At 47.6% G+C, this 24,881-nt stretch overlaps 1 protein-coding gene and 2 long non-coding RNA genes across 3 annotated transcripts in view; 2 read left to right on the forward strand and 1 right to left on the reverse strand.

Annotated features, from left to right (window-relative positions):
• Positions 1-3,269: 3,269 nt before the first annotated feature.
• Positions 3,270-24,881, reverse strand: part of stab1 (stabilin 1) — a 32,690-nt gene continuing 11,078 nt past the window's right edge. Inside the window, exons 26-69 of the mRNA XM_052076547.1 lie at positions 23,925-24,020; positions 23,666-23,713; positions 23,446-23,579; positions 23,264-23,375; positions 23,068-23,145; positions 22,810-22,911; positions 22,478-22,582; positions 22,258-22,392; positions 22,029-22,157; positions 21,626-21,679; positions 21,300-21,413; positions 20,340-20,535; positions 19,864-19,959; positions 19,731-19,776; positions 18,842-18,921; positions 18,395-18,520; positions 18,190-18,263; positions 17,370-17,441; positions 17,161-17,280; positions 17,025-17,072; positions 16,850-16,933; positions 16,335-16,481; positions 15,057-15,185; positions 14,140-14,199; positions 13,597-13,773; positions 13,440-13,529; positions 13,120-13,266; positions 12,709-12,765; positions 12,439-12,616; positions 11,035-11,184; positions 10,143-10,247; positions 9,842-9,958; positions 9,043-9,175; positions 8,723-8,783; positions 7,802-7,946; positions 6,573-6,706; positions 6,224-6,389; positions 6,002-6,108; positions 5,792-5,911; positions 5,406-5,540; positions 5,224-5,328; positions 3,982-4,131; positions 3,583-3,687; positions 3,270-3,481 (exon numbers count right to left, since the gene is read on the reverse strand). Coding sequence (XP_051932507.1) covers positions 3,413-3,481; positions 3,583-3,687; positions 3,982-4,131; positions 5,224-5,328; positions 5,406-5,540; positions 5,792-5,911; positions 6,002-6,108; positions 6,224-6,389; positions 6,573-6,706; positions 7,802-7,946; positions 8,723-8,783; positions 9,043-9,175; positions 9,842-9,958; positions 10,143-10,247; positions 11,035-11,184; positions 12,439-12,616; positions 12,709-12,765; positions 13,120-13,266; positions 13,440-13,529; positions 13,597-13,773; positions 14,140-14,199; positions 15,057-15,185; positions 16,335-16,481; positions 16,850-16,933; positions 17,025-17,072; positions 17,161-17,280; positions 17,370-17,441; positions 18,190-18,263; positions 18,395-18,520; positions 18,842-18,921; positions 19,731-19,776; positions 19,864-19,959; positions 20,340-20,535; positions 21,300-21,413; positions 21,626-21,679; positions 22,029-22,157; positions 22,258-22,392; positions 22,478-22,582; positions 22,810-22,911; positions 23,068-23,145; positions 23,264-23,375; positions 23,446-23,579; positions 23,666-23,713; positions 23,925-24,020 — 4,836 coding nt within the window. The 3' untranslated portion in view covers positions 3,270-3,412. The remainder of the gene's footprint in view (positions 3,482-3,582; positions 3,688-3,981; positions 4,132-5,223; positions 5,329-5,405; positions 5,541-5,791; positions 5,912-6,001; positions 6,109-6,223; positions 6,390-6,572; positions 6,707-7,801; positions 7,947-8,722; positions 8,784-9,042; positions 9,176-9,841; positions 9,959-10,142; positions 10,248-11,034; positions 11,185-12,438; positions 12,617-12,708; positions 12,766-13,119; positions 13,267-13,439; positions 13,530-13,596; positions 13,774-14,139; positions 14,200-15,056; positions 15,186-16,334; positions 16,482-16,849; positions 16,934-17,024; positions 17,073-17,160; positions 17,281-17,369; positions 17,442-18,189; positions 18,264-18,394; positions 18,521-18,841; positions 18,922-19,730; positions 19,777-19,863; positions 19,960-20,339; positions 20,536-21,299; positions 21,414-21,625; positions 21,680-22,028; positions 22,158-22,257; positions 22,393-22,477; positions 22,583-22,809; positions 22,912-23,067; positions 23,146-23,263; positions 23,376-23,445; positions 23,580-23,665; positions 23,714-23,924; positions 24,021-24,881) is intronic.
• LOC127607872 (uncharacterized) lies at positions 9,953-11,294 on the forward strand. Its single transcript, XR_007964162.1, has 2 exons — positions 9,953-10,546; positions 10,924-11,294. It is a non-coding gene; the product is annotated as an uncharacterized LOC127607872 (long non-coding RNA).
• Positions 13,769-14,841, forward strand: LOC127607871 (uncharacterized). The gene is made up of 2 exons (XR_007964161.1): positions 13,769-14,408; positions 14,781-14,841. It is a non-coding gene; the product is annotated as an uncharacterized LOC127607871 (long non-coding RNA).

Here is a 24,881-nt window from a genome sequence, read left to right on the forward strand (position 1 = left end):
TCAAAATGCTAACAATGTTAGCGTGACCGTTAATGTTAAAGGCCCTTTTGTTTGTTTGCTTGCAAGTCGTAGAATTAATGGTAGGTAACATTTTCAGGATAGTAAACGTTATCGTCATGTTCTTGTTCAGATTCCACAAAATGGTGTCACACTCAACAGCCCCCGGCATCTCCAATAATTCGGTGCCTAAAATCACTCCTGGTGGTTTGGAGTTGAGAGCCTCTATTTACTTTGTATCACGTGACCGACCGTGCTTGCGTTTGTGCGCGCGCTTTTGCGTAATGTTTGTATATTTGTGTGGACATTTCCACATCTCGTCGTGTCACGCATGGCCGTGGCTCTTTCGTGACGAGCTCAGCACATTCGCACTGCTGGCATTCGACGCCATCAATGATTCATGACACCGCGAAACACACACACACACACACACACGTGACCGCCGCGTTTGTGTGTGTGTGCGCGCGCGCGCGTATGTGCTTGCGTGTGTTTTCGGGGTATTTTTAATTTTCATTTGTGTTTGTAAATGTGTGTTTTCGCTTGAGATTGTGTGTATATTTGGGTTTCATGCTTTTGTGTTTGTGCGCATTCGTGTTGACATAAAACGCCTTACTATACATGGTCGTTTTTTTCGGCCAAAAACGCCTTGCTATATTTGGTCGTTTTTTTCGTCCAAAAACGCCTTCCTATTAGGGATGTGAATCTCAGCACTGAGGACGATTCGATACACATCTCGATGCACTGCCAGCGATGCGATACTTAAACGATACATGGAATTTTCTGGCGATACGATGCGATACGTTTCACCGTCGTCACGATGCGATACGATGCGATACGATGCGATACACATTAAGTTCAAAACAATGCGATCCGATACGATACAATGCAATTTGTTGCGATATTGTGCAATTAAACATGATGCAAATAAGCAAAGAAAAAAAATATATATATATATAATATATATATGAATCTATAGCGCAAGATGTCCACCCATCCACTGTAAGTGCAACTCTTTGTGCACTGTTCAGCGACACAGTAATCTCACTTCTTACTTTGTTGTACACATCGGGAATATGTAAGTGAACAGAGACCTGTCTGGTATTTTATACCTGGGTTCCAAAATTTGGACGAGCTGTCTGAAACCCTCGTTGTCCACCACGCGAAGGCTGGAGGTCTTTGCATATGAAATAAGCAGTGACCTTAGTTATAGCCATTGCGCGGTCACAGTGAGTTGCAAGGGGACTCCCAAAATAAGAGGCAATTTTTTTTCTGATCCTGACCTGGTTTACCAAGAGTTTCTCCGGTGTCCGACGAGGAACTGGGCGGGGAAGCGGGGGAGCGGGAGTGAAACTTGTCGGTGATCTGGTGCCATCGTTTTAAGTGGGTCTGCATATTTGTGGTGTTGCCGTTGTATGGCTTCTTAGTGCGACATTCCTTGCAAATTACGGAGGTTTTATCAAGCTTTCCGTCTTTCTTTTCGAAGCCGTAGTATTTCCAAACATAAGATTTGAATGTTGCGGCTGCATTAAATATAGTAGTTTCCTCGCCTCCCCTTGCGCTAACTTCCATAATGTTTCGCTAGTTGTGTACTGGACTGTATGTGACGCACGGCTACCGTCCGTATTCAACACAAAACGCAAAGCAATGATGGTGCATTCAATGCGCCTAGGAAAGGGCAGATAGGTGACGTTTAACATGAATAAAACGGCGCTTGAATCGGATTTTACCGATACCCATCAATGCATCGTGATGAATCGCGATTTCACCCGTCAATCGCGTCGTACCCAGTGAATGAGCCGATGCACTCGGATCGCGCACGTGCGCATCGATGTATCGATTAATATCGATTATTTTCCACACCCTTACTTACTATACATGGTCTGGGTTTTTTTTTTTGTCCAAAAAGGCCTTCCGATACATGGTCGTTTTTTTGTCCAAAAAGGCCTTCCGATACATGGTCGTTTTTTGGTCCAAAAAGGCCTTACTATACATGGTCGTTTTTTTCGGCTAAAAATTTTGTCCAAAATGCCTTACTACACATGGTCGTTTTTTTCGGCTAAAAATTTCGTCCAAAAATGCCTTACTATATGGTCGTTTTTTTTGGCCAAAAACGCCTTATTATACATGGTCGTTTTTTTCCGTCCAAAAAGGCCTTATTATAAATGGTCATTTTTTTCGGCTAAAAATTTCGACCAAAAATGCCTTACTATACATGGTCATTTTTTGCGTCTCAAAATGCCTTACTATACATGGTCTGGGTTTTTTTCGTCCAAAAAGGCCTTCCTATACATGGTCGTTTTATTCGTCCAAAAAGGCCTTACTATACATGGTCGTTTTTTTTCGGCTAAAAATTTTGTCCAAAATGCCTTACTATACATGGTCGTTTTTTTCGGCTTAAAATTTTGTCCAAAAATGCCTTACTACACATGGTCGTTTTTTTCGGCTAAAAATTTCGTCCAAAAATGCCTTACTATATGGTCGTTTTTTTTGGCCAAAAACGCCTTATTATACATGGTCGTTTTTTTCCGTCCAAAAAGGCCTTATTATAAATGGTCATTTTTTTCGGCTAAAAATTTCGACCAAAAATGCCTTACTATACATGGTCATTTTTTGCGTCTTTTTTTCGTCCAAAAAGGCCTTCCTATACATGGTCGTTTTTTTCGTCCAAAAAGGCCATACTATACATGGTCGTTTTTTTCGGCTAAAAATTTCGTCCAAAAATGCCTTACTATACATGGTCGTTTTTTTTGTTTTTTGTTTTTGTTACAACAAACAACTGGCCCTCATCTGATTTGCCAGAGTCAAGCCAGTGCCTCCTTTGCCACTCCTGCATGCACATGCACATGCATTATACCAGTGCCGACTCAAGGCCAGCTGTGCCAGCTTCATGCCGAATCCGGGCCAGATGCCTTTGCTGACTGGGTAATTTAACCACAAATAGGCAACATGAAATTCATAGCGCTAAGATGTGAATTCTTTAAATTAGAATTTTCATTCGGTTTGCGTGTCAAACCTGTTTTTAATCAAATACAATGTTTTGCAAGAATACTTTTATCTTTTTTTAAAATCTTTTATAGCCAATCCCTTGTGTGTGTGTGTGTGTATGTGTATGTCCGCACACACATTTACTTTGTTAAGCCAGATGTTGGCCCAAAAAGTGGATGCACACAACATCAAGACTCCACCTACCAGAACTGTTTGGGTTAGCACCAGGGCTGAAAAGGGGCTGTTGACCTGAGATAAGTAGGGACATAGAGTCATGCAATGCATGGTTGGTAGAAAACGATTAGTGCAAAACCTTTATTGACAATCACTTTGTCTTCCTGATGCGCGACAGCTTTGATTTTTGGATACAGGAGAAATGGGGATTAAAAAAAAAAAAAAAAAAAGTCAACCGGCGAGCAAACAAGATCTTTTACTGGTCCAGGTCCAAGATCTTTGGCGGTTCCTCGGGTTCTGTCGACTCCGCCCCCTGACCGGTCTCCTGCCATGTGGGAGGTGAAGTCAATGTCAAAAGGAAGGAGTCGCGGGACCGACCGATCGCTAGTGATGTGAGACTGACAATCGCGCGTAGAGACGACTCACCCCAAAAGGTTCGGCGAAGGCTCTGGAGCCGCTGTACAAAGGATTGGGGATGGAAACCAGGGCGGGTTTGGATGGGCCACCCGACGGATTGTCCTCGTCGTCATTCTGATTCGCGAGAGGAACAGTCGTTAGCTGTTAGCAGCGGTGGGTACTCAAAGACCTCCTTGTACAAGCTCAAATTGAAGTTGTATTTATTAATTCACAACAGTCTAAAGTCTCCATTTTAGAGTTGGACGATATGCATCGCCGAGACGATAAAAAAGATGCTCTGGCGGCAGCTTTCGCGTCTATCGTCACGTGTCCTCGAATAACAGGGCAGCTGCGACAATTGACAAGCCCACCAACTCCAACCCCCCCCCCCCCCCCCCCCACCCCCGTGTGTGCGCGCGCGCGTCTCACTTTGAAGTACTGAAATCTGAAGGCGTCCGTCTTGTGTTTGAAGACGTAGTATCCGATCCCTGCCGCCACTCCGGTCAGCAGCAGCGACACCAAGATGGCCGACACGGTGCCGCTGGAGTGGGCGTGGCCGCGTGAAGCGTGGTGGGGAGCCTGGATTGGCCGCCAGAGAAAAATGCACGCGCATATCAATCGACGGGATAACGGCACTTCGGCGAAACGAGCTGGTAACCATGACGACCAGAGGATAGACTAGTCAGGAATGATTTCGAGCAGTGATTCTTAGTACCAGTGGGAAAAAAAAACAACAACTTCGCATTCCAAATATTACAATTCTGACCAACAAGAACAATTATTCCCCAAACATATATTTAGCACTATTCTAAAGTGCTGTAACAATTTCCACATGTGCTTGAATAGAAAAAAACTAATTAAAATGCGTGAAATAACATGTATTGCAAATAACGTAAAAACAATTTTTAATAAAGGTTGATGAACAAATTTCAAGAAAAAAAACATAAATGCATGATTGAACTTAAAGGTGAAATATAACTCAACTACCATTCAGTGACTCGAACCAATTTAAAGGAACAGGCGGTGGTCATTGCATTTCAAAATGGCCGCCAAAACGCGTGAATGACAATTGGTCCAGGTTGACAGAAACCTGGTCGAAAATTTGGAAATTGCGAAACTAGATTTGGGTCACAAGTCCATTTGTTTTGTCCACGTTAAACAAAAGAAAGGAAATTTGAGGAATGCTACGTTTACATATTTATATATAGAGCCAAAGTACCTTGAGCCTTGAGTTTCATTCATTCAAATGATCTTTTTGCGCTGAAAATAATTGGAAAGCACTTTCTTAAGTTCAAGGCTTTCAAAAAAATGTGTTGTTTTTTTAAAGAACTTTGTAAAAAATATAATTTTCGCCCGACGTTTTGCTTCAATTCAAATTGACACTCCGCTACTCCTTCGCAAACAGTTGCACAACTGACACCGTGAGATGCAGTCATATGAATCATTCTTTGCAGAGGATAAAGAATCTATGCCAGAGAGTAGATATCATCTGTCTACATGTGTTACCCCACTTTGTGTTCAAATAGTTGCTCAAACCACCACATACTATAGATACTATTGGTTAGCCTCCCGATTGTGTTTTGCATTGTTTGTTAGCATTAAGCTAAAAGGACTTTAAGTCTAAACCACGTCGTTGTTTTCTCATTCTTAATTTATAATCACTGAGCTCACCTGAGCTGCCGGAGCCGTGAGCGGCGCGTCGATCACGTGAATGATCCCGTTGACCGCCGAGATGTCCCAGGCCAGGAGGAGGCGCTGGTTGACCAGTTTACGACTCTTGAGGGGCAAAGTGGTCAAAGAGACTTGAAATGACGTTGTGATTAATGGTGCGCGCCCTTCAAATGGATCCAAACCTCATTGTTGCCATGGGTAACAGAAAGGTCGAAGCCAAGCATGGACGGGATGACGTCTTGGTGTCGCAGCTCCTTAAATGTTCGTCTGACGTGATTGGTGGAGATGTGATACTCCACATCTCGACCCGAGAGCACCTAACACGCACGGGGAAATAAAACAAAGACTTGAAATCAGCCAGTGAGTAGGAATTGTGTCGGGATTATCACCACCCGGCACTGAAAAGAAATAGAGAGATTGACGAGAAGTAATCCAGTGAGTCAAAAGTCTCGAGCATTGCCACAAAAAGTGTCGAATAATCCTGAACAATAGAAATGAATGAGGAGAAATGATCCCGATTCAAAAACACGAGGCAAAATAATCCAGAAAAGGTGTCGGGCGGTCTCACTTGGCCGGGGGTGAATCCGTCATCGTGGGGCACAAATAGCGTCACCTCCGACTGCCTCTGAGTCAAAACGTCGACCAGACGCTGGCCCTGTGCGGACAAACTGCTGTAGTCCAACAAGGACTGCGGCGGGTTGGAGGGCGGGGCAAAGAAAAAGAAATGTTGAGATGAAACGAAGCCGCTTCCAAGATCGAAGAGAGTCAGGCGCTTCACCTTGTAAAAGACGCTAAAGTTGCTGTAAGACCCCAGGACGTTAATCAGGAGGCCGTTGCACAAGATGCCGTCCCCATCGAAGCCGTCCGTGCACTTGCAATCGACGTCTACGCCCGTCAATAGGCGGCAAAAATCACGACTTTTCACACATCTCGCATTTCCCTAAATGGAGCTCATCCTTCCAAACGGAACTTCCAGTTCTTATTTGGAGATGATCGGTACCTGAGAGTCTGTAGCAGTAGGCGTCGTACGTGCTGCTCTGGTCCACGGGATCCTTGTAGAGGACCACGCCCACGTGGTTTTCGCCGCACCTCATGCTCGGGAAGCGCGTGGGGTAGCCTACCTTGCCGCCCTCTAACCAGCCGGCCACGCACAGGTGCATCCCCAGCTGCAAGCACGGCGGCGACGTCAACAAAACAACCTCGCCGGACGTCAGAACATTTACATAAAAATGTTTGTCACTGCCCAAATTCCCCCCCCCTCCCATTTTTTTCGTATTCCAATTTTCCAAGACAGTGTAGTTGCGTCTGACGTCTCCATGGAAACCACAGACGTGTGTGTGTGTGTGTACCTGTTGTGCGTCCCCCAGCTGTTTGAGGTTGGCCAGCACGCCCCCCTCGGCCTGGCAGGCGGCGTCCGCTTGACTGAAATTCATCTTGTACTTCCCTTGCGGCGAACGGACGTGAAACACTCCCGCCGTATTAGCTAGAAACACAAGCGCCATTTTGGAGTCCAGGTTGAGTGCGCAAGCGTAACGATGTCTCCACACCACTGGTGACCAAGGCAACCCATTGGCTGCTGAGCAAAGCCGCCCCCCCTCCCAGACCGGGCGGTACAGCGGGTCATTCTCACTAGTTTCCCTTATTATAGTGTTGCCATGGTAATTACACTCATGAGTCAAGTCGATGTGTTACCATGGCAGCAGAAGGGTATGACTGTCTCCTGGATATGACTGTGTTACCATGGAAACAAGTGACCACGTAACTGGGCGTTTGATAGTAATAAAATCATGCGCGCGGTGTACTGTTTCCATGGTAACAGAGCTCTGATTGAAACGTTACGGTGGTCACTCGGGGAGTTACCGGATTGTATTACGTCATAGTTAAAAGTCACAAGATGTCTGTTACCATGGTAACAGAAGGCTTGCCTGCTACCGGGAATATGTATGCTGCACGTGTTACCGCGGGAAAAAGAAGTGTACGAATTTCCAGAGTGTGTTAAATAATTCAAATGAAATTCACAGATGTCATTAGCAAGTTGGAAAACAAAACATTTTTTTTTTTTAAGAAACGTTCCCACGGTCAGATCAGAATGTGTCAAATAAAATGAACCCCATAGGTTTGATAGGTTACAAAAAAGTGTTTTACCACGGTAACACAATTCTGGAAACAGTACCACGGTCACAGAGAGTAATTCATATGGGAGAAAAGTCAAAATAGACGTTTTTTGACTTTTTTGTAAACGATATCTAGGTTAGGGGGATAGGAGATCTGTTTCCGCAATAACCGATTCCATGTGGCCACGTTACAGCGGTTACAGAAGTCATTCATACGTAATACAAGTCATCGCGGCGACGTCGCTATGGTAACAGACGCCTTACGGAACGGTTATGACCGTGAGTGATTTGTTGCCATGGTGACAGACATCTTGTGAAGCTGGCGGCAGGGTGTATGCGAACGCAATCCACAGGGAAGGCGGCTCGTCACTGATAAAAGTCACAAAATGTCTGCCGTAATGGTAACAAGCATCTTATGGGAAACGTTACAACGGAAACCGTCTTAATGTCGTTCCGGTCATTACCGTGGTAATGCAAGTCCTTGCAGGATGCCAAGGGACTGCAGCCGCCATTGTCCTCCAGGCAACGGTCAACAGGGGGCACCACTTTCTCCAGGCACTGAATCCCATTGCCCACGTATCCCGGCAAGCACTCGCATTCCCGCTCGTTCTGAAGGGAGGACAATTAGTAACATGGATCCTTCAAAAAAAAAAAGTGAAATACAGTAAAGCCATATAACAAAGCTATCGCTGGTACATAACGCTGGTCTTCCTCAACTGTAACATAAGAGGAAATGTTGGACGGCTACTTCAAATGCCAATTTTGAACACTTACTACAAGGACGTTAATGTCAGAAATTAAGTTGAGGCTAACCTTAGCGATAACATTCGGACCTGACTTCGGAGTCTAACACTGGAAGTCGGGAGCAAAGATTAGAGGCAAAGATGAAGCTAACATTAGAGATGACATTAGAAGCTGATTTCGGAAGCTAACGTAGGAAATTAACACTTGTCTTCCTCAACTCTCACAGTTGAGGTAACGTTGATGCTAACTCTGCAAGCTAACATTGAAATTTAACTTCAGAAGATGACATTGAAAGCTATGATTACCGGTGAAGTTCACACTAACATCAGTGGTAACATTGGAAGCAGACTTCAGAGGCTCATGTTGGAAATTAACGCTCGGTAAAATTGAAACTAACATTGAAAGTAATGTTGAAGCGAACGTCAGAGGTAAAAAGTTTAAGCTAACATTAGATGTAACGTTGGATGCTAACTTTGGAATCTAACATTGGAAGCCAAAATCGGACGCTAACTTTGGAAGTAGTCGAACAATGTGTTTAAAAAGTGTGTTTTGACTTCTGACTTGTGCAGGAGGGACACACTCAAGGCTTAAACTACAAAATAGGCAAATAGTGAGGCCTAACTGTATACGTTTGTACCCACCGGGCCAGTAAATTTGCAGGATGCAAAGTCGCTGCAGCCGCCGTTTGTCTCCTCCACACACCTGGCAAACACATCAATCATTTTATGAGTGGTGAGGGGGTCAAAAAGGCGAAACAACATCAGAAGCAATGACATACATTACCAGCGTAAATTTGAATAGATGGTCCAGGAAACAGTATCAATTTATTCCTAACAGTCTATTATTTTCATTTGGTTTCTCCAATTATTACATACAGGTACATGTATACGTACACAAAGAGAGAGATACATTCCTCGGCCCATAAGATGTACAGTAAAAACAAATTTTTGTTGCCGTTCACCTGTTAATGGGGTCACAGGAGTGGCCGTCACCCTGGTAACCGCTACGACAGGTACAGTTGACCCGCAGTCCCATCTGGGTGCAGTTGGCGTCCTGGTGACAGCCGCCGTTATACTCGCCGCATAGATCCGGAGCTGCGAAGCATTTCACATCGGTCAAATTGAATGTGATTCGCGTAGCGTTAGCTTTCTGCTAAAGGTTCATTTATGAGGCCAAGGTAGAGCAGCCGAGTGGCTTGGATTCATTGTCAAGTCTAATGTTGGTCATTTGTTGCTAGGCAGTATTTGGAAAGCTGCTTGAGCAATTATTCGCTGTCCTTAATATCCAGCTACCCTTCTTTGGCCGCGTGAGTAAAACAATTCATCACGCACCTTTGGCCGACTAGTAAAAAATTACTTGTTACCGTGAAGTGTTAAATCTTGTAAATATTACAACAACTTATGAGTACCACTCGTAAGCACAGTCGGGAACTGGTGCATGGTTTGGTATTAAAAAAAAAAAAAAAATCACTGGAATTTTATCCAAGTATAATCTTAAATCCCACCTCCCTGTGATAAATTATTGACAATTACAAATACCTGAAAATGTACTATTTGACTAATTAACTCATTCACTGTCATGGAAGATTGTAGTGGTGAAAGTGTTTACTGCCGGTGACATTTAATTTCATCGGGTGAAAAAGGCTCTCGAGGCTCTCGCGCTTGGATTCAAAGCCCTGACCTCAGAACCGTGAGACAGATGTGCTGAATTTGCACAGTTGAATGAGGGTTTAAAAAAAAGTAACGTTGACTGATACTCACGTGGCTCAGGAGCGCAGAAAGTGCCGTTGCCCTGAAAACCAGGTTTGCACTGGCAACCCACCTCTGGAAGACAATCGGCCTGAGTGTGACATGGATGGCACTCCTCGGGGATGGAACCTACACTCACACACACACACATCCAGGAACATGCATATAAACGCACGTCCACACACAAAGTATTTGTAAATATAAGTGCCCACGTCCAAGTATTTTTCTCTGGCCACCAACATTGACAATCGAATGATTGCTCTGTATTAAGTATAAAATGGAGGAAAGGGTGGATCAGAACGGTATCACTCACCCAAGTCGATTTCGCAGCGCTCGCCCTTCCAGCCTGGCCGACACACGCACTGGCCCGATCCGTCCATGCCCTCATCGCAAATTCCCTGTTTACCACACTCGCACGCTAGTGCACACACACACACACACACACACACACAAGAGTAAATTAACACACAATCAACTGTACTCGTGAAATTCTGTATTGTGCTTTATTTATTTGAAAGAAAATCACAATCAAATTGACCTACAATATTTTGTTTGTATATGTTGTAAAATAAAAATTGGGAGGGACAAAATTTATTTAAATGGCAACACTACTTAAAATTGAACTCTTACTCAAATTATTTTTCTATCACAAATATATGAAATAAAGAGGGTTTAAAATATATATATTTTTTATGTTTAGAGCAGGGCGGCCCTGTAGTCCAGTGGTTAGCACGTCGGCTTCACAGTGCAGTGGTACCGGGTTCGATTCCAGCTCCGGCCTCCCTATGTGGAGTTTGCATGTTCTCCCCGGGCCTGCGTGGGTTTTCTCCGGGTGCTCCGGTTTCCTCCCACATTCCAAAAACATGCGTGGCAGGCTGATTGAACACTCTAAATTGTCCCTAGGTGTGAGTGTGAGCGTGGACGGTTGTTCGTCTATGTGTGCCCTGCGATTGGCTGGCAACCAATTCAGGGTGTCCCCCGCCTACTGCCCGGAGACAGCTGGGATAGGCTCCAGCACCCCCCGCGACCCTAGTGAGGATCAAGCGGCTCGGAAGATGAATGAATGAATGAATGTTTAGAGCAAAATAAAACAGAAAAATCAATCAAATATGAAAGAAAAATTAAATTTGGACAAAAGTTGAGACCCTCCAAATATTGCCAACTGCTGCTGTGGACACGCGCGGCGTGTGACATGAACATCAAACCTGTGCAGTTGGCGCCGTAACGTCCCGGCGTGCACATCTCGCACGCGTCTCCTTGGAAGCCGGTGGGACAATTGCACTTTCCTGTCCCACGTAGGCCGTCGCTACACTCGCCGTGGCCGCCGCACGGAGACTCCACGCCACCTGGACACACTACAAAGACAGACAGACGGAAAGTGGCAGAGAAAGAGAGAACGCGAGAGAGACAGACAGAGAGATGGTGAGAAAGAATGGTTTCATTAAAAAAAAAAAAAAAGAGACAAGATGAATTATTTCAAACGGCCATTAATATGCGTAATAACCTCTACACTTCAACTGGGAAAAAAAGTTGAGGCAGATCAAAATTAACAAGATAGATGGAGTTGCACAAGTGTGCACACCCTCTTCAAATCAGGCATGTGGCTGTGTTCAGATTCAGACTCGTGTTAAATGGGATTCGGCACACAACGGCCACCATTTCAAGTGCCTCTGATTAAACCCACATGACGTTCAGGTGGTCTAGTAGGCTTTTCCTGACATTTTTGCTGGCATATGTTACAGCACAAGCCATCTTGAACAGTTAAAATATATTTTTTTAAAAACAGCATCTGAAAACAAAGTCCCTTCAAACATTCATTCATCTTCCTAACCGCTTGATCCTCACTAGGGTCGCGGGGGGTGCTGGAGCCTATCCCAGCTGTCTCCGGGCAGTAGGCGGGGGACACCCTGAATCGGTTGCCAGCCAATCGCAGGGCACACAGAGACGAACAACCATTCGCACTCACACTCACACCAAGGGACAATTTAGAGTGTTCAATAAGCCAGCCATGCATATTTTTGGAATGTGGGAGGAAACCGGAGCACCCGGAGAAAACCCACGCAGGCCCGGGGAGAACATGCAAACTCCACACAGGGAGGCCGGAGCCGGAATCGAACCCGGTACCTCTGCACTGTGAAGCCCACGTGCTAACCACTGGACTACCGGGCCGCCCTCCCTTCAAACAATTAATTAGAAATTAATGAGTTAATTAATTACAAAACACAACAAAATAGTAAAACAATGTCTCAAGTGTTATCAGTGAATATATACAAAAACTAGACATCACTCTGGCAAACGGATTGTTTTTTTTTTGGGTGGGTGGGGGGGGGGGGGGGTTACCAGGAGGGCAATAAGAAAATTGTTCAGGGAGGCTGTCAACAGTCTAACAGCATGACAATGTCTTGGCAGGTCTGGGCTATGGGCTAAGGTGTCAAGACGGAAGCCTCATCTTCCAAATGGCGGCATAGCAAAAATAAAAAACCTGCAAGCTTCTACTAGAAAGAAAAAAAAACCCAATCTTGAACTTCATTTGGTATTCAGAGGCACTTTAAATGATGGCTGCAAAATTCAAGCTTCTACCGAGGCAGCACGTTCGGTTGCGGCCTAACCCTGACAGTCTCTGCCGTAGTGGTTTTTGCAGCACTTCTGGACCCAGCCCGGGAAGCTGCACACTCGCTTGCAACCGAAGTTCCGGAGCGGGTCCAGGGGGCTTTGCAGGTGGTCGGACCAGCGCAGGTAGCCCAGCGAGTACCTGCTGCGACTTCTAAGGCAGCTCTCCACACGGCCCTGAAACGCGACATACTCCATGTCCTGCGTTTTGGGCATTGGTGGTTGAAACGAGGTGAGGGGGGATGGGGAGGGGGGGGGGGGGGTCTTACCATGTCCTGGTGTCGGAAGGGGCAGGGTGGAGGGAAGAGACAGCGGCCACAGCGGCCCTGTATGGACGCAACACAACACCTCATATTACACAAACAGAAACCATTTTGTGTTACAGTAAAGCCAAATTTAGATGAAGTCGCAGTACAAAAAAATGTAGCAGCTCTGGCTAAACGTTGGCGTTTACCGGTAGAAGCATTGTTGTTGACAACATGCTTACCTCGAACATTTTCCTAATCGCCCGACACTACGAGTGGTCGTGTTTGTGTCTCGTGTATGTGAGCGAGGGGCGCGGCTTTCAGACATTTGCGGCGGGTGTGCGGGTTGCCGCGGGTGTGCGGGTTGGCGCACGGAACGCGGGTATTTTGTGTGATTGAGGGACAAGAGGATGCCGATGTGTCTGCGGTACTCACATAGGTGGTTCTGTTCTCGATGCTGTCGCAGTACGCCCCCAAACCGGGCGGCTCCAGGAGCTGGTCGATGCCGTAGGCGACGCCCTCGTCGAAGCTCAGGTAGCGCTCCACCACCTTGGCTGCGTTTTCATTGATCAATATGTCGCCCTACGTCAGACCAAACACACGATGACGCAATATCACCACACTTTTTTGCCAAATTTCAATTTTTGAAGGAGGGCAGACCGCCACAATAAGGCTCTTCATGCAAAATATCATCACCATGGCAATGTCAGACAACAATTGTTACCATAGCAACAGGGTGCGTGTTATTTCCTCACCACCAGGGTTTTGTCACAGCTGTACTTGATTCTTGATCCATGCATGGTGCGTAAGGATGAGTATTTATTTGGCTGACCGACACCCAGAACCTGAAACCACAAATGTGTTATGGCGCCCAGGCGGCCATTTTAGCGGGGCACATTGGAGTCCCGTTACCCTGGCACTGCGTATGATGTGCGCTTTGACGGTGGCGGCCAGCTCCTCCTGGTGGTCGGGACTGGAGAGCCAGCGCTGCCTTTCGGGGGGCAGCGAGCTGAGGGCCCGGTCGGTGGGCCAGAATATCGTGAAGGGACGGTGGATGGATGACTGCAGCACCGGAAGCAGGCCGGCGCGCTGCACCCACAAAAAAAAGAAAATAAATAAATCGATGCTGACAAACACGCGGACGGTGTCATTGATGGATGGGTGAGTGGAAGGAGAAAGGGGGAGGGGGGAAGAGAAGTGGAAATGGCGGCTTGATGGTAGATGGTTGGATGGAAAAATGAATAGACGGCATGATAAAAGTGTACGTGCGGGTGGCGGATCAAATGATTGATAGGATGCATGCGGAATAAGAGATGGATGGATGAATGGAAAGATGTGAAATAGGCGAATGGATGATAAGACGCATGACGGATGGCAGCGTGATGGATGGATAGATAAGTGCCTAGATGGATGGCAAAGAGCTGATCTGAGAGGATGACGTCATTGCAGGTTTACCTCGATTAACTTGTAGAAACTGCCGTAGCCATAAAATTGAGCGGCCGCCGTGAAGTTCATCTGGAAGGAAGGAAGGCGGAAAAGAAAAAAAGGAAGAAAGGAGAGGAATAAAGATGGTAAGAAAGAGAAAAGGGAAGAGAAAGAAAGAAAGGAGGTAAGGCTTTTCGCTTGAATAGTCGCTTGGTGTTGCTTGGCATCGAAAGCCGCTTCAGCATTTTATTCAATTTCCATCTTCAGGTCCATGGACTAAGTGGCCCGGTAGTCCAGTGGTTAGCACGTGGGCTTCGCAGTGCAGAGGTACCGGGTTCGATTCCAGCTGCGGCCTCCCTGTGTGGAGTTTGCATGTTCTCCCCGGGCCTGCGTGGGTTTTCTCCGGGTGCTCTGGTTTCCTCCCACATTCCAAAAATACGCATGGCAGGCTGATTGGACGCTCTAAATTGTCCCTAGGTGTGAGTGAGGGTGTGCATGGTTGTTCGTCTCTGTGTGCCCTGCGATTGGGTGGCAACCGATTCAGGGTGTCCCCCGCCTACTGCCCGAAGACAGCTGGGATAGGCTCCAGCACCCCCCGCGACCCTAGTGAGGATCATGCGGTTCGGAAAATGGATGGATGGTCCATGGACTAGTGCCTCTGTCTTCACGAGTAAAACGAGTTTAACGCACTCATGGAACAACTATCCCCCCCCCCCTCCCCAAACACACACACTTCTGTATAACATTGCTGAACACAACAGACTGACTACATAGACAATGACCTGCACATGCCACTCACTGTTAACACGCATTTGGCCTACTAGCATGTCAACGTTGTCCATGTAGCCGTGTTGCTCTTTCAACAACACAAATGTAAACAAACACCCGAAAATCAAATGCACGACCCCTCCCACCACGCATTTGTTAGCAATGGTGAGTAGCGCCACCTTGTCGATGCGCTGTTTGCTGCTTAGCTTGTAGGGAGTGAGCATGTTGCTGATGTAGTGGATGACGCCGTTGAATGTCTCGTAGTCGCTTTTGACGATCCGAGAGGCGCTGTTGATCCACACCGAGCCCTGGCGCGCACACACACACACACACACACACACACACACACACACACACACACACACACACACACACGCACACAGACACACGCGTGCAAAATGTACACGCTGTTAGCTGGATGCTAACTAACATTGGTTTGAAAGTCAACAGAATGTGTGAGTGTGTTTATAGGCGTGTATGCTAGTGAGTATCTACGTCAGGCATATCCAAAGTCCGGCCCGCGGGCCAAATCCGGCCCGCGGTCGAATTTCATCCGGCCCTCGGCCCCCGTCATAAAATCAGTGCCGTCTGGCCCGCAGGTTGGGCGCAATGGAACACGTGTTGCATTGACTGAGGTCTCGTAGACTGGTGAGTGATGTTTCATAGAGTACTGCTTCCCTCTAGTGGCTAAATGAGTAATAGCATTCACTAAATGAGTAATAGCATTTAGACACTAGAGGGCATCACTCACGAGTTAACAAGACATCACTCCGTGTTTATATTGACTGATATGTCATATTTCAAATGATCCTTGCAGTTGTGGATATGTGTATTGCTTGTTCATTTCCCTGTTGTTCGAGTCAAAGGTTTTGTGACTATTGAAAAGTCATGGTGATACATTTTATGTTTCAAATCAATCAATTTGCACTCTGGAGACTTCTGTTTAAGAAAAAGTCAAGTGAATAAGCAGTTGCATGTGATATACCTGTTTCAAATGAACCAGAAGAAATTCTTAAGATTGTTGAAATTAAAATAAAAATGGAAATGTGAAACAGACTGGCTTACTAAAATTTGTTGAACAATATTGTTGTTCAATGTAAAGAATGTCAGCCAAGGTCGGCCCCCGACATTTTACCACATAAAATCTGGCCCCCTTGGCAAAAAGTTTGGACACCCCTGATCTATGTTGTGGTGTCTGTTTTTATTTCTTCCAATCATTTATTAAACTTTTGAAGTGGTCACTGAGGCTAAAAATTAGCTGAACGCTCCAGGTGTGAATGTGAGCATATATCTCCAGTACGGCTAACAGCGGACATAAACGTAAAAAAATGGGACAACATCATCGTTATGTTATATGATAGGAGATGATTGCCCCATGGTGTGCCAACTAGGAAATGCAGCGCGTCGTGAGGGGCGTTTGTGTTTTGTGTGTGTGTGTGTTTTTGAAAGACATAAACCTGCTGCAGACTAAATTTCAGCGTGTATCCGGACGTGGAGACAGCCTGCTGGGTGCTTTGAAGGTCGTTCAAAGTCAACTTCTCACAGGCAACGACGTGGTACCGCACCAGATCATTTAGACGCCCGAACAACTTCCACTCTTGAACCTGCGCGCACACACAACAACGCACAGAAACACACAAAGAAAGCATACAAACGTGCATGAGCTCATATCCAACAAACGCACAAAACACAAATACACGCTCACACCAAGCAAACATGCACACGGACATCCGGAAAACGCAAACACACGTGCGCGCACGAGTACACGCACACACATGAATTATAACAGAATAATAATTTGGATTTAAAGTCCAAATGAAAGTGGTGCCTCCAAGTTCCAGCATCCTAAAAGTTGTCTAGTTTGAACATACACAGCTTTTTGCATTCATCTTCTCTTGGCCCCAGACTACCGCAGACCTTGGAGGGAACCACGAGAAAGGACAAACTCAAGATGGCGGCTGTTATTACACACAGTGGAATACGATTCGTTGTTGTCGACGGGGACGAAGACGGTGAACGGCCCGTCGCCGTACAGAAGACTACGAGCATCTGACTTCTGGAGAAAATCAAATAAAAATAAAAAAAAATGTTGGAGAATTTGAGCGTCAAGTTAGCGGAGTATTTTTTTTTTTCCATATTCAACTCACAGACAGCATGTAACGGAGCAACGCGTTTTCTGGGCTTCGAAACACCTCCTGTGTGATGACGACAACAAAATCAAAACATGTGACGGCAGTGAGGCTTGGGATGGGGGGGGCGGGGCTTCTGGGTCAGGTGACTCACAGCGTTGGTGGTGCCGCGGCAATCGAAGCCGTCGCCCACGTGGTCTCGGAGGCAGGAGCAGTTCCTCTGGCCCAGACCCAAATACTCGCAGCGGGCATATTTGCTGCAGCCGCCATTGTTCTGCACGCACGGATATACGTTAAAAAAACAGACGCAAAAATATATCGGCGGTTTTCATCAAAACATCAAAGAAGTGACGACAGACGTACGGTTCTGCAGGGGTTGCTGGGGTAACAGAACCTGCCGTTCCCTTGGAAGCCCATCTGACACCTGCATGCCACCTGGGGAAGCCCACCCAAAAATGCCAATCAAATCAATCGACTCAGGCTGACCAACGTTTTTTTTAGTCATCATCCAAAAGTAATGACATCATTCGACAGGACGTAAAGAATGAACGCTTTTCCATCACAAGTTGAGCTGCTCGTTTTGGTTTACACACCGAGGGCACCTGGGGGCAGTATGAGGCAGACGCTCGGACAGGGGCGGAGCTAAGGAGTGACTTGGGGTGGCCATGATTGGCCTCTCAGCTTCTCAGTACGGCAGTAATATAAGGCGTTTTTCGCAGACAATAAAAAATATGGCAGTGAGTATTGTTATATTATCTATCTCCATTTATTGCTGTTTTTGTTAAGGTATTCCATGCTTAAAGTGTGATAACACTGCCACATAGATGCTAATTGTTAGCCCGTGTGCACGTGGGGTTTTCCATTTTATGTTAGCATTAAGCTAGCGTTAGCTTTGGGGATGTTTTCTACTCTTTTTAAGAATATCTTCTAATCTTATTGTGACCTGAGCCGAGTCACCCGTCACCATGCCACGCTTGCATCTCAAATTAAAGTTCACAAATCCAAAAAAAAAATTGGTCTGGTCACTCGTTTCTCAAGGCATCCTCGTAAATGTTTGACAAGTTAGTCTGCAAAGGTCAAACGTGCCTTCCAACCGCAGCGTAGCCCGTGATTGGCTTAACCGATTGATTGGCAAACGTGCTCCACCGAGACATGACATCATCAAAATAAGCTGCGGTCTTACGGTGTCGGCTCCTGTTCTGATGCAGTTGGCCGACTTGTGGCAGCCTCCGTTGTTGACCAGGCAGCCGTCGACCTCTGAAAAAGGTCACACAGGGTCAAATGACCTCTAAAGGTTAGTGTGCATTTGAGGCTCGTCTCACAGCTGAGCCCAATATCCCGAGCGGTGCATACGCAGTGTGTATGTACATCGATTGTACATCACCTACCCAGGCAGACCACGCCGTCGCCCGTGTAGCCGGTGTTGCAGGTGCAGGTACGCACGCCCGCCGACACTTTGGCGCAGGTGGCGAATGGCGAGCAGCCGCCGTTGGAAAGGCTGCACAGGTCCACCTCTGAGGGACACGCGTGCTCATGAGTACAAGAAGAAGGAGAAATAAGGAAAGAAGAAGATGTACTACATCCATGACCGTTTCTACAAGTACTGCAGCACAAGAATTTAGAGTAGTAGAAGTAGAGTAGTAGTCATAGCAGTAGAGGTAAAAGAAGAGAGCTCAAGGTGGCAGAAGAAACTCGTAGTAGGAGCAGAGCTAATATAGATAAAAGTAGTCAAAGATGGAGTAGGAGTAGAAGGAGTAAAAGTAGAATATAGTCATGGAAGTCGCAGTCGTACAAGACAAAGTCATAGATGGAGTAGTCGAAGAAGAGTGCCTTACCTTTGCAGACGGTGCCATTGCCCTTGTAGCCGGCGACGCACACGCAGGCGGGGGCGCTTCCCTGCGGCCCCGTGATGCAGCTGCAACGATGGGCAGCATTTGGGAAAAACGTCCACCACCACCATCATCATCATCATCATCATCATCAACCATCCCTCCATTCTGAACCAGTCACATGTGTATGGCTATTGCCACCCCAGCCCCTCCCCCCCCCCCAACCCATCCAGAAGTGTGAGGTGGCCATTCCTTTTTAAAATCATTTAGACTTATTGATGCAACTGTGCAGCCATGAGATAAGTGTCCAACTTACAACTGCGCTATCAGTCATCGCTTGCTTGTTTTTTTTTGTTTAGTTTATTTCCCAAAACTTGGATGCCAGGTCACTGAGAGTCCATCCATCCATCCATCCATCCATCCATCCATCCATCATCTACCGCTTATCCGGGGCCGGGTCGCGGGGGCAACAGCTTTAGCAGGGAAGCCCAGACTTCCCTCTCCCTAGCTACTTCTTCCAGCTCTCCCCGTGGGATCCCGAGACGTTCCCAGGCCAGCTGGGTGACATAGTCTCTCCAGCGTGTCCTGGGTCTTCCCCGGGGTCTCCTCCCGGTGGGACATGCCCGGAACACCTCACCGGGGAGGCGCTCAGGAGGCATCCGAATCAGATGCCCAAGCCACCTCATCTGGCTCCTCTCGATGTGGAGGAGAAGCGGCTCGACTCTGAGCCCCTCCCGGATGACCGAGCTTCTCACCTTATCTCTAAGGGAGAGCCCGGACACCCTGCGGAGAAAACTCATTTCGGCCGCTTGTATCCACTGAGAGTCCACCGACCGGAAATATCCGAAGCAAAATGGCGGGTAAACACACACGCACGCACATCAATAGAACCTACTTGGCGTTCTCATCACAAACTCCTCCGCAGGCGTCGTCCTTGATCTCTGTCACACACACACACACACATGAAGGGAGTTTTTTTTCATACTGAGTTGGTTACAGCAGTGTGTGAGCGTGTGCGCGTATCTTACCAATGGAGCACGATGCTCCCTTCCAGCCTTTGTGACAAGCACACTTGCCGCTTCCTGACAAGCCGTCGTCACATTTCCCGTGGTCACACGTGCACTCTGGCCACACACACACACACAAGTGCGACCAAGCATTGACACACATGCATGCGCTCAAAAAACCCAAAACGCACACAAACATACGTGCGAGTGCACAAACGCGCACAGGTGAAAGAGATACAGACACACACACGTGCACGCAAGATGCAAAAATGTCAATGCGGACACACAGATGCACACCCATATGAATACTGTCACACACATGCATAACATAGACACAGGTACGCACGTGGACATGGCTTTCCTACATTTCACTTTGTGTGACAGTGCTTCACTTATTTTTACACTTGTGTGACAGTTGTTCAATGGCAGTTTCTGTGTGCGCATGAGGCTATATGTGTATGTGTGTGTGTGTGTGTGTGTGTGCGTGTGCGTCTCACTGGAAGTGCAGTTGACGCCGTAGCGTCCCGGCTCGCAGTCCTCGCAGGCGGTGCCATGGAAACCCTCGTAGCAGCGGCACTCCCCATTGCCACGGAGACCGTCCTGACACTGGCCGTGATTGGAACACCAGCTGCCGACGTCTCCGGGGCATTTGAAGCACTCAGAACCGTAGTAACCAGGGCAACACGACTGATGCTGCGGGGGGGGGACACGTCAGGAGGCCTCAGAGTCACAAGCGCAGGCCGTGACGTCAAAGCGTTAGCCAGTTCTCACAAGGAAATGGCGTCATATACAGTCCTTCAAGAGTTTCCTCAGCAGTTTCTATCCTTGGGTTGTGTTAGCATGTTAGCGTTTGAACCATTCATTCATCTTCCGAGCCGCTTGATCATCACTAGGGTCGCGGGGGGTGCTGGAGCCTATCCCAGCTGTCTTCGGGCAGTAGGCGGGGGACACCCTGAACCGGTTGCCAGCCAATCACAGGGCACACAGAGACGAACAACCATCCGCACTCACACTCACACCTAGGGACAATTTAGAGTGTTCAATCAGCCTGTCACGCATGTTTTTGGAATGTGGGAGGAAACCGGAGCACCCGGAGAAAACCCACGCAGGCCCGGGGAGAACACGCAAACTCCACACAGGGAGGCCGGAGCTGGAATCGAACCCGGTACCTCTGCACCGTGAAGCCGACGTGCTAACCACTGGACTACCGGGCCGCCCATTTGAACCATTCTCATGTGAAATACTACCCAACTCCAGGCATTACGCAAAATCTTTATCGAGCTGCCTTCGCATAGTTTTTTTTTGTTTTCAGTTTGCTATCTTAGCATGCCATTTGATAGCATGTGCGCATGTGCCTCATCCTACAAGGCATCATCAGACGCTTCAGAATTAACATGAAGGGTCCAATTCAGATAGATGTATGCTAGCTGCTAGCATGAAGAAGAAGGGGCAGCTACCTTGGCAATCTGCAGACATTTTATCACGCAGCCGAGCACGGACTTCCTGCGGGACCCCACGCGCTTTCTGTATCGACAGTTGGGCTTCATGTTCTCCGGGAACTGCATTACGATCTGAGGTAGAGCAAAGACACACGGACACATCGTTACAAAGATTCTCTTGTACTCATGCGTCATGTCCTAAATTTTTTTGGGGAGTTGCTTGTTCCTGCAAAACTACTATGGCTCATTCTACCGGGAAAAAAATGGCTTATGTTTTTACACCAATGGCCAATAAAGATGTTTCTCCTTTTGATATGATTGTGATCCGTAATTGAGAGACTCACCGGCTGGTATCTGTTTAGGCAGCGGGGGACTCCGTCACAGGCGGTACACCGGCCCTAATGAAGTGCAACCACACAGAGGGAAAACACTGTGACAAAACTCTTCTAGCAACGCACATCCGCGCTCACACTCACACCTTGGGACAATTTAGAACGTTCAATCAGACTGCCATGCATGTTTTTGGAATGTGGGAGGAAACCGGAATACCCACAGAAAACCCGTACAGAACATGCAAACTCCACACAGGAAGGCCGGAGCCAGGATCGAACCCACGACCTCTGCACTGTGAGGTCGGGGCACAAACCACTGGATCATCGGGTCATTGATGAAGCCGCTCTACAAATCAAGTGGCCCATCGCTGATTGAACCTGATTCCAGGGCAAGTGTTTGCACACTCGCGCTTACGTTGACTTGCACGGTGATCTCCTGGCTGCATCTGTTGCGCCGCACGGTGAGCACGCGCGGGACGACCATGACGATGCCATACTGCGTCTCGGTGAAGGCGCCGTCCAGTGGGACGTCGTTCACCAGCGTCTGAAGGGGGGCCGTAAACGACCAGAGGGCGAACCCGAGTGAGAACAACATGAAAGTCCGAGGAAGGAACTCGCCGATTTTTTTTTTTTTTTTTTTTTACCCGGTTGTTAGAGTCCAGATGGAATTGGACCTGGTAGTCGGCGCCCAGCAGCGTGCTCTTGAGCATACCGTCATACAGACGATCGGGAAAGAGCAGCTGTCTGGGAATCACATGATACTTGAACACGTCGGCGTCCTGCGGATGGTAGCGTGTTAGCGGTTTTCGTGGCACTTGAGCATTTTTTTGGTGTAACTTCTCCTGGGCGTGGCAGGCGACCAACCAGCTGGGTGGAGTTGCTGTCGCTGAGGTACTGGCGGATGGCGTCGTCGGTGGGTAGCAGAAGGGTGAACTCCAGCTGATTGACTTCCTCGGAAAGGTTGTACATCTGACGCCGAGAACGGACGCAAAGTCCGGGGATGTCCACCCATGCAAAACACATGCACAATCACACACACGCAAAAACGCACATCTGTCCAGGAGTAACACACACACCACACAATGGTGTGTGTAAATGCACAACACATTCACACACTACAAAAAACACAAAGCGTACAACCACAGAGCATGCACACACTCACACACACAGGAAAGCAGCGGTGTTGTGTCACCCACCAGAGCGGACTGACGGAACAGACTGAAGTTAGGCGATGACTCCAGGAAGGCCGTCAGGGTGGGAGGCTCGGGCGGGAGGTTCGAACGGGACGGGGATAAAACCTGAAAACACACACACCCATCAATGCCATTGCAGTCGGGCGGGCTTTTTGGCCCTGATGGGCCGCCTCAGTTGCATTCTGGCTTCAACATGCTCTACGAACTGTTAGCATGTTCGCTTGGAATGCCTTCTAAAGCGCTAAAATCAGGCCGTCTCACCTTGTCGATGACGTGGAAGTAGCCGTTGATGGCCGGCTGGTTCCGGGTGATGACGGCGGCGCCGCCAATGAGAATTCCCTGTAATGACACCGAACCACAGTTGAGTACGCCGCCGACGGGAGAGGCGTAGCCAACATTCCGTCTTTCTGCCCCTTAATAATAACAGCGAGAATAAAAATGATGGCGAACGCGCTACCTTGCTGCTGTTCGTGATCTCCCATTGGGTGAGCGTGTTCATGGAGGCCAGCTTGCGGCCAATCATCCCCTCCATGTCTTCCATGGAGTAAATGCCTGGCAGGAAGTGAGCCCTGGAGACAGGAAGTCACACAGGAAGTTGGCAATCCGCCATTGTGCGCGCGTGTGCGTGAGCTGACCCACCGCAGGAAATGCGGGAGGCGGTGTCTTGTGTTCCAGAATGTCACATCGGCCTCGCTCATGTTGCGCATGGCCCCTCTAACCGGGACCAGCACGGTCAGGTTACCGCTCAAGTCCTCGGCGGCATTAGGGTACCTCTGTGAGTGCACAAGCACACACAAACGAGCTCAAATGCGTGAATGATGTCATCCGAAGATGTGGACGTGGGACGGTGTTTACACACATGGATCATGAAGTAGAAGGCGTTCAGTATTGGGTTCATGTCCAGCTCCTACGCAAAGAAACACACAGACATACGCACACACGCAAACGCTATTTCCAGGCATTGTTTCACATGTGACACATTCAATAGTTCCAATAGTAGGTGCATTGATGGGTAGCGTAGGTAGCCAGACGGTAGGCACTCTATGTGAGCAGGAAAGTGAAATGGCTTGTGGCTGGATGGGTATGTGGATGAATCGGGGTAAGTGTCAAGTTTTGACCTCCATTAAGGTTCCATAGCAGATGGTTCCGTCTCCTTCGTAGCCGTCAGGACACGTGCACGTGAGGTTGCCGCCCTCCGTCTGCTCACACCTTGCCTGAAGATCCATTTGCGACAAGTCATATGTTATATTTCAGGACTCAGGGAGGGCTTTTCAGATACAGTGAAACCCCGCTATGCGACCACCTCATTTAAACGGCCACCTTAAAAATACGACCGGTTTTGTACAGTCCCAAATAGAACGCCTATGTATTGTATTGTATTGAAACCCTAGAAATGAGACCACCCCGGAATTCAGAATTGCGACCGCGATATCCGGTCCCAGGAAGCTATCGCCTCATAATTGCGACCAGGTGTGAAAATGGCAGCAAACCAGAATATCCCTATCAAGCGGACAGATGATCCAGGAACAGGCACGAGAATACGCGAAGGAGCTTAAAAAGGACGAAGTCTTTAAAGCGTCCAACGGTTGGCTGGATCGTTTCAAAACAAGGCACAACATTGGAGGCGCTAAGCTGTCAGGAGAGCGAGCCAGCGGTGATATGTAGTTTTTTTTCTCTTGCCTTATACATACATAGACTATTCAAATGCTTAAATTTCTTTTGTGTACAATACAATCGCATGTACAATCCATCATTTATTACTCATTGTGTGTACATGACGCTACAGTATATTGTTGCATGTGAGCCACATTACTTCTGCATTATCATTACTGCATGCCACTTCAGAAATCAGACCACCCCGAAAATAAGACCACCTTGAGCAGTAACATAGGTGGTCTTATTTCTGAGGTTACACTGTATGTCATTATACTGCCAATATACCCTCACGCGGGCCCAAAATAATGCTTTTGATCTCTTGGGAGATAGTTGGAGGTGAAATGTCATCACTAGCAAATCACCTAGAGTTAGATGTCAACTGAAAGGCCTTGACGTGGGCATTCCAGATATACATGTCG

Source organism: Hippocampus zosterae, chromosome 9, assembly GCF_025434085.1.
Source record: "Hippocampus zosterae strain Florida chromosome 9, ASM2543408v3, whole genome shotgun sequence".
In the NCBI taxonomy this organism is placed as follows: Eukaryota; Metazoa; Chordata; class Actinopteri; order Syngnathiformes; family Syngnathidae; genus Hippocampus; species Hippocampus zosterae.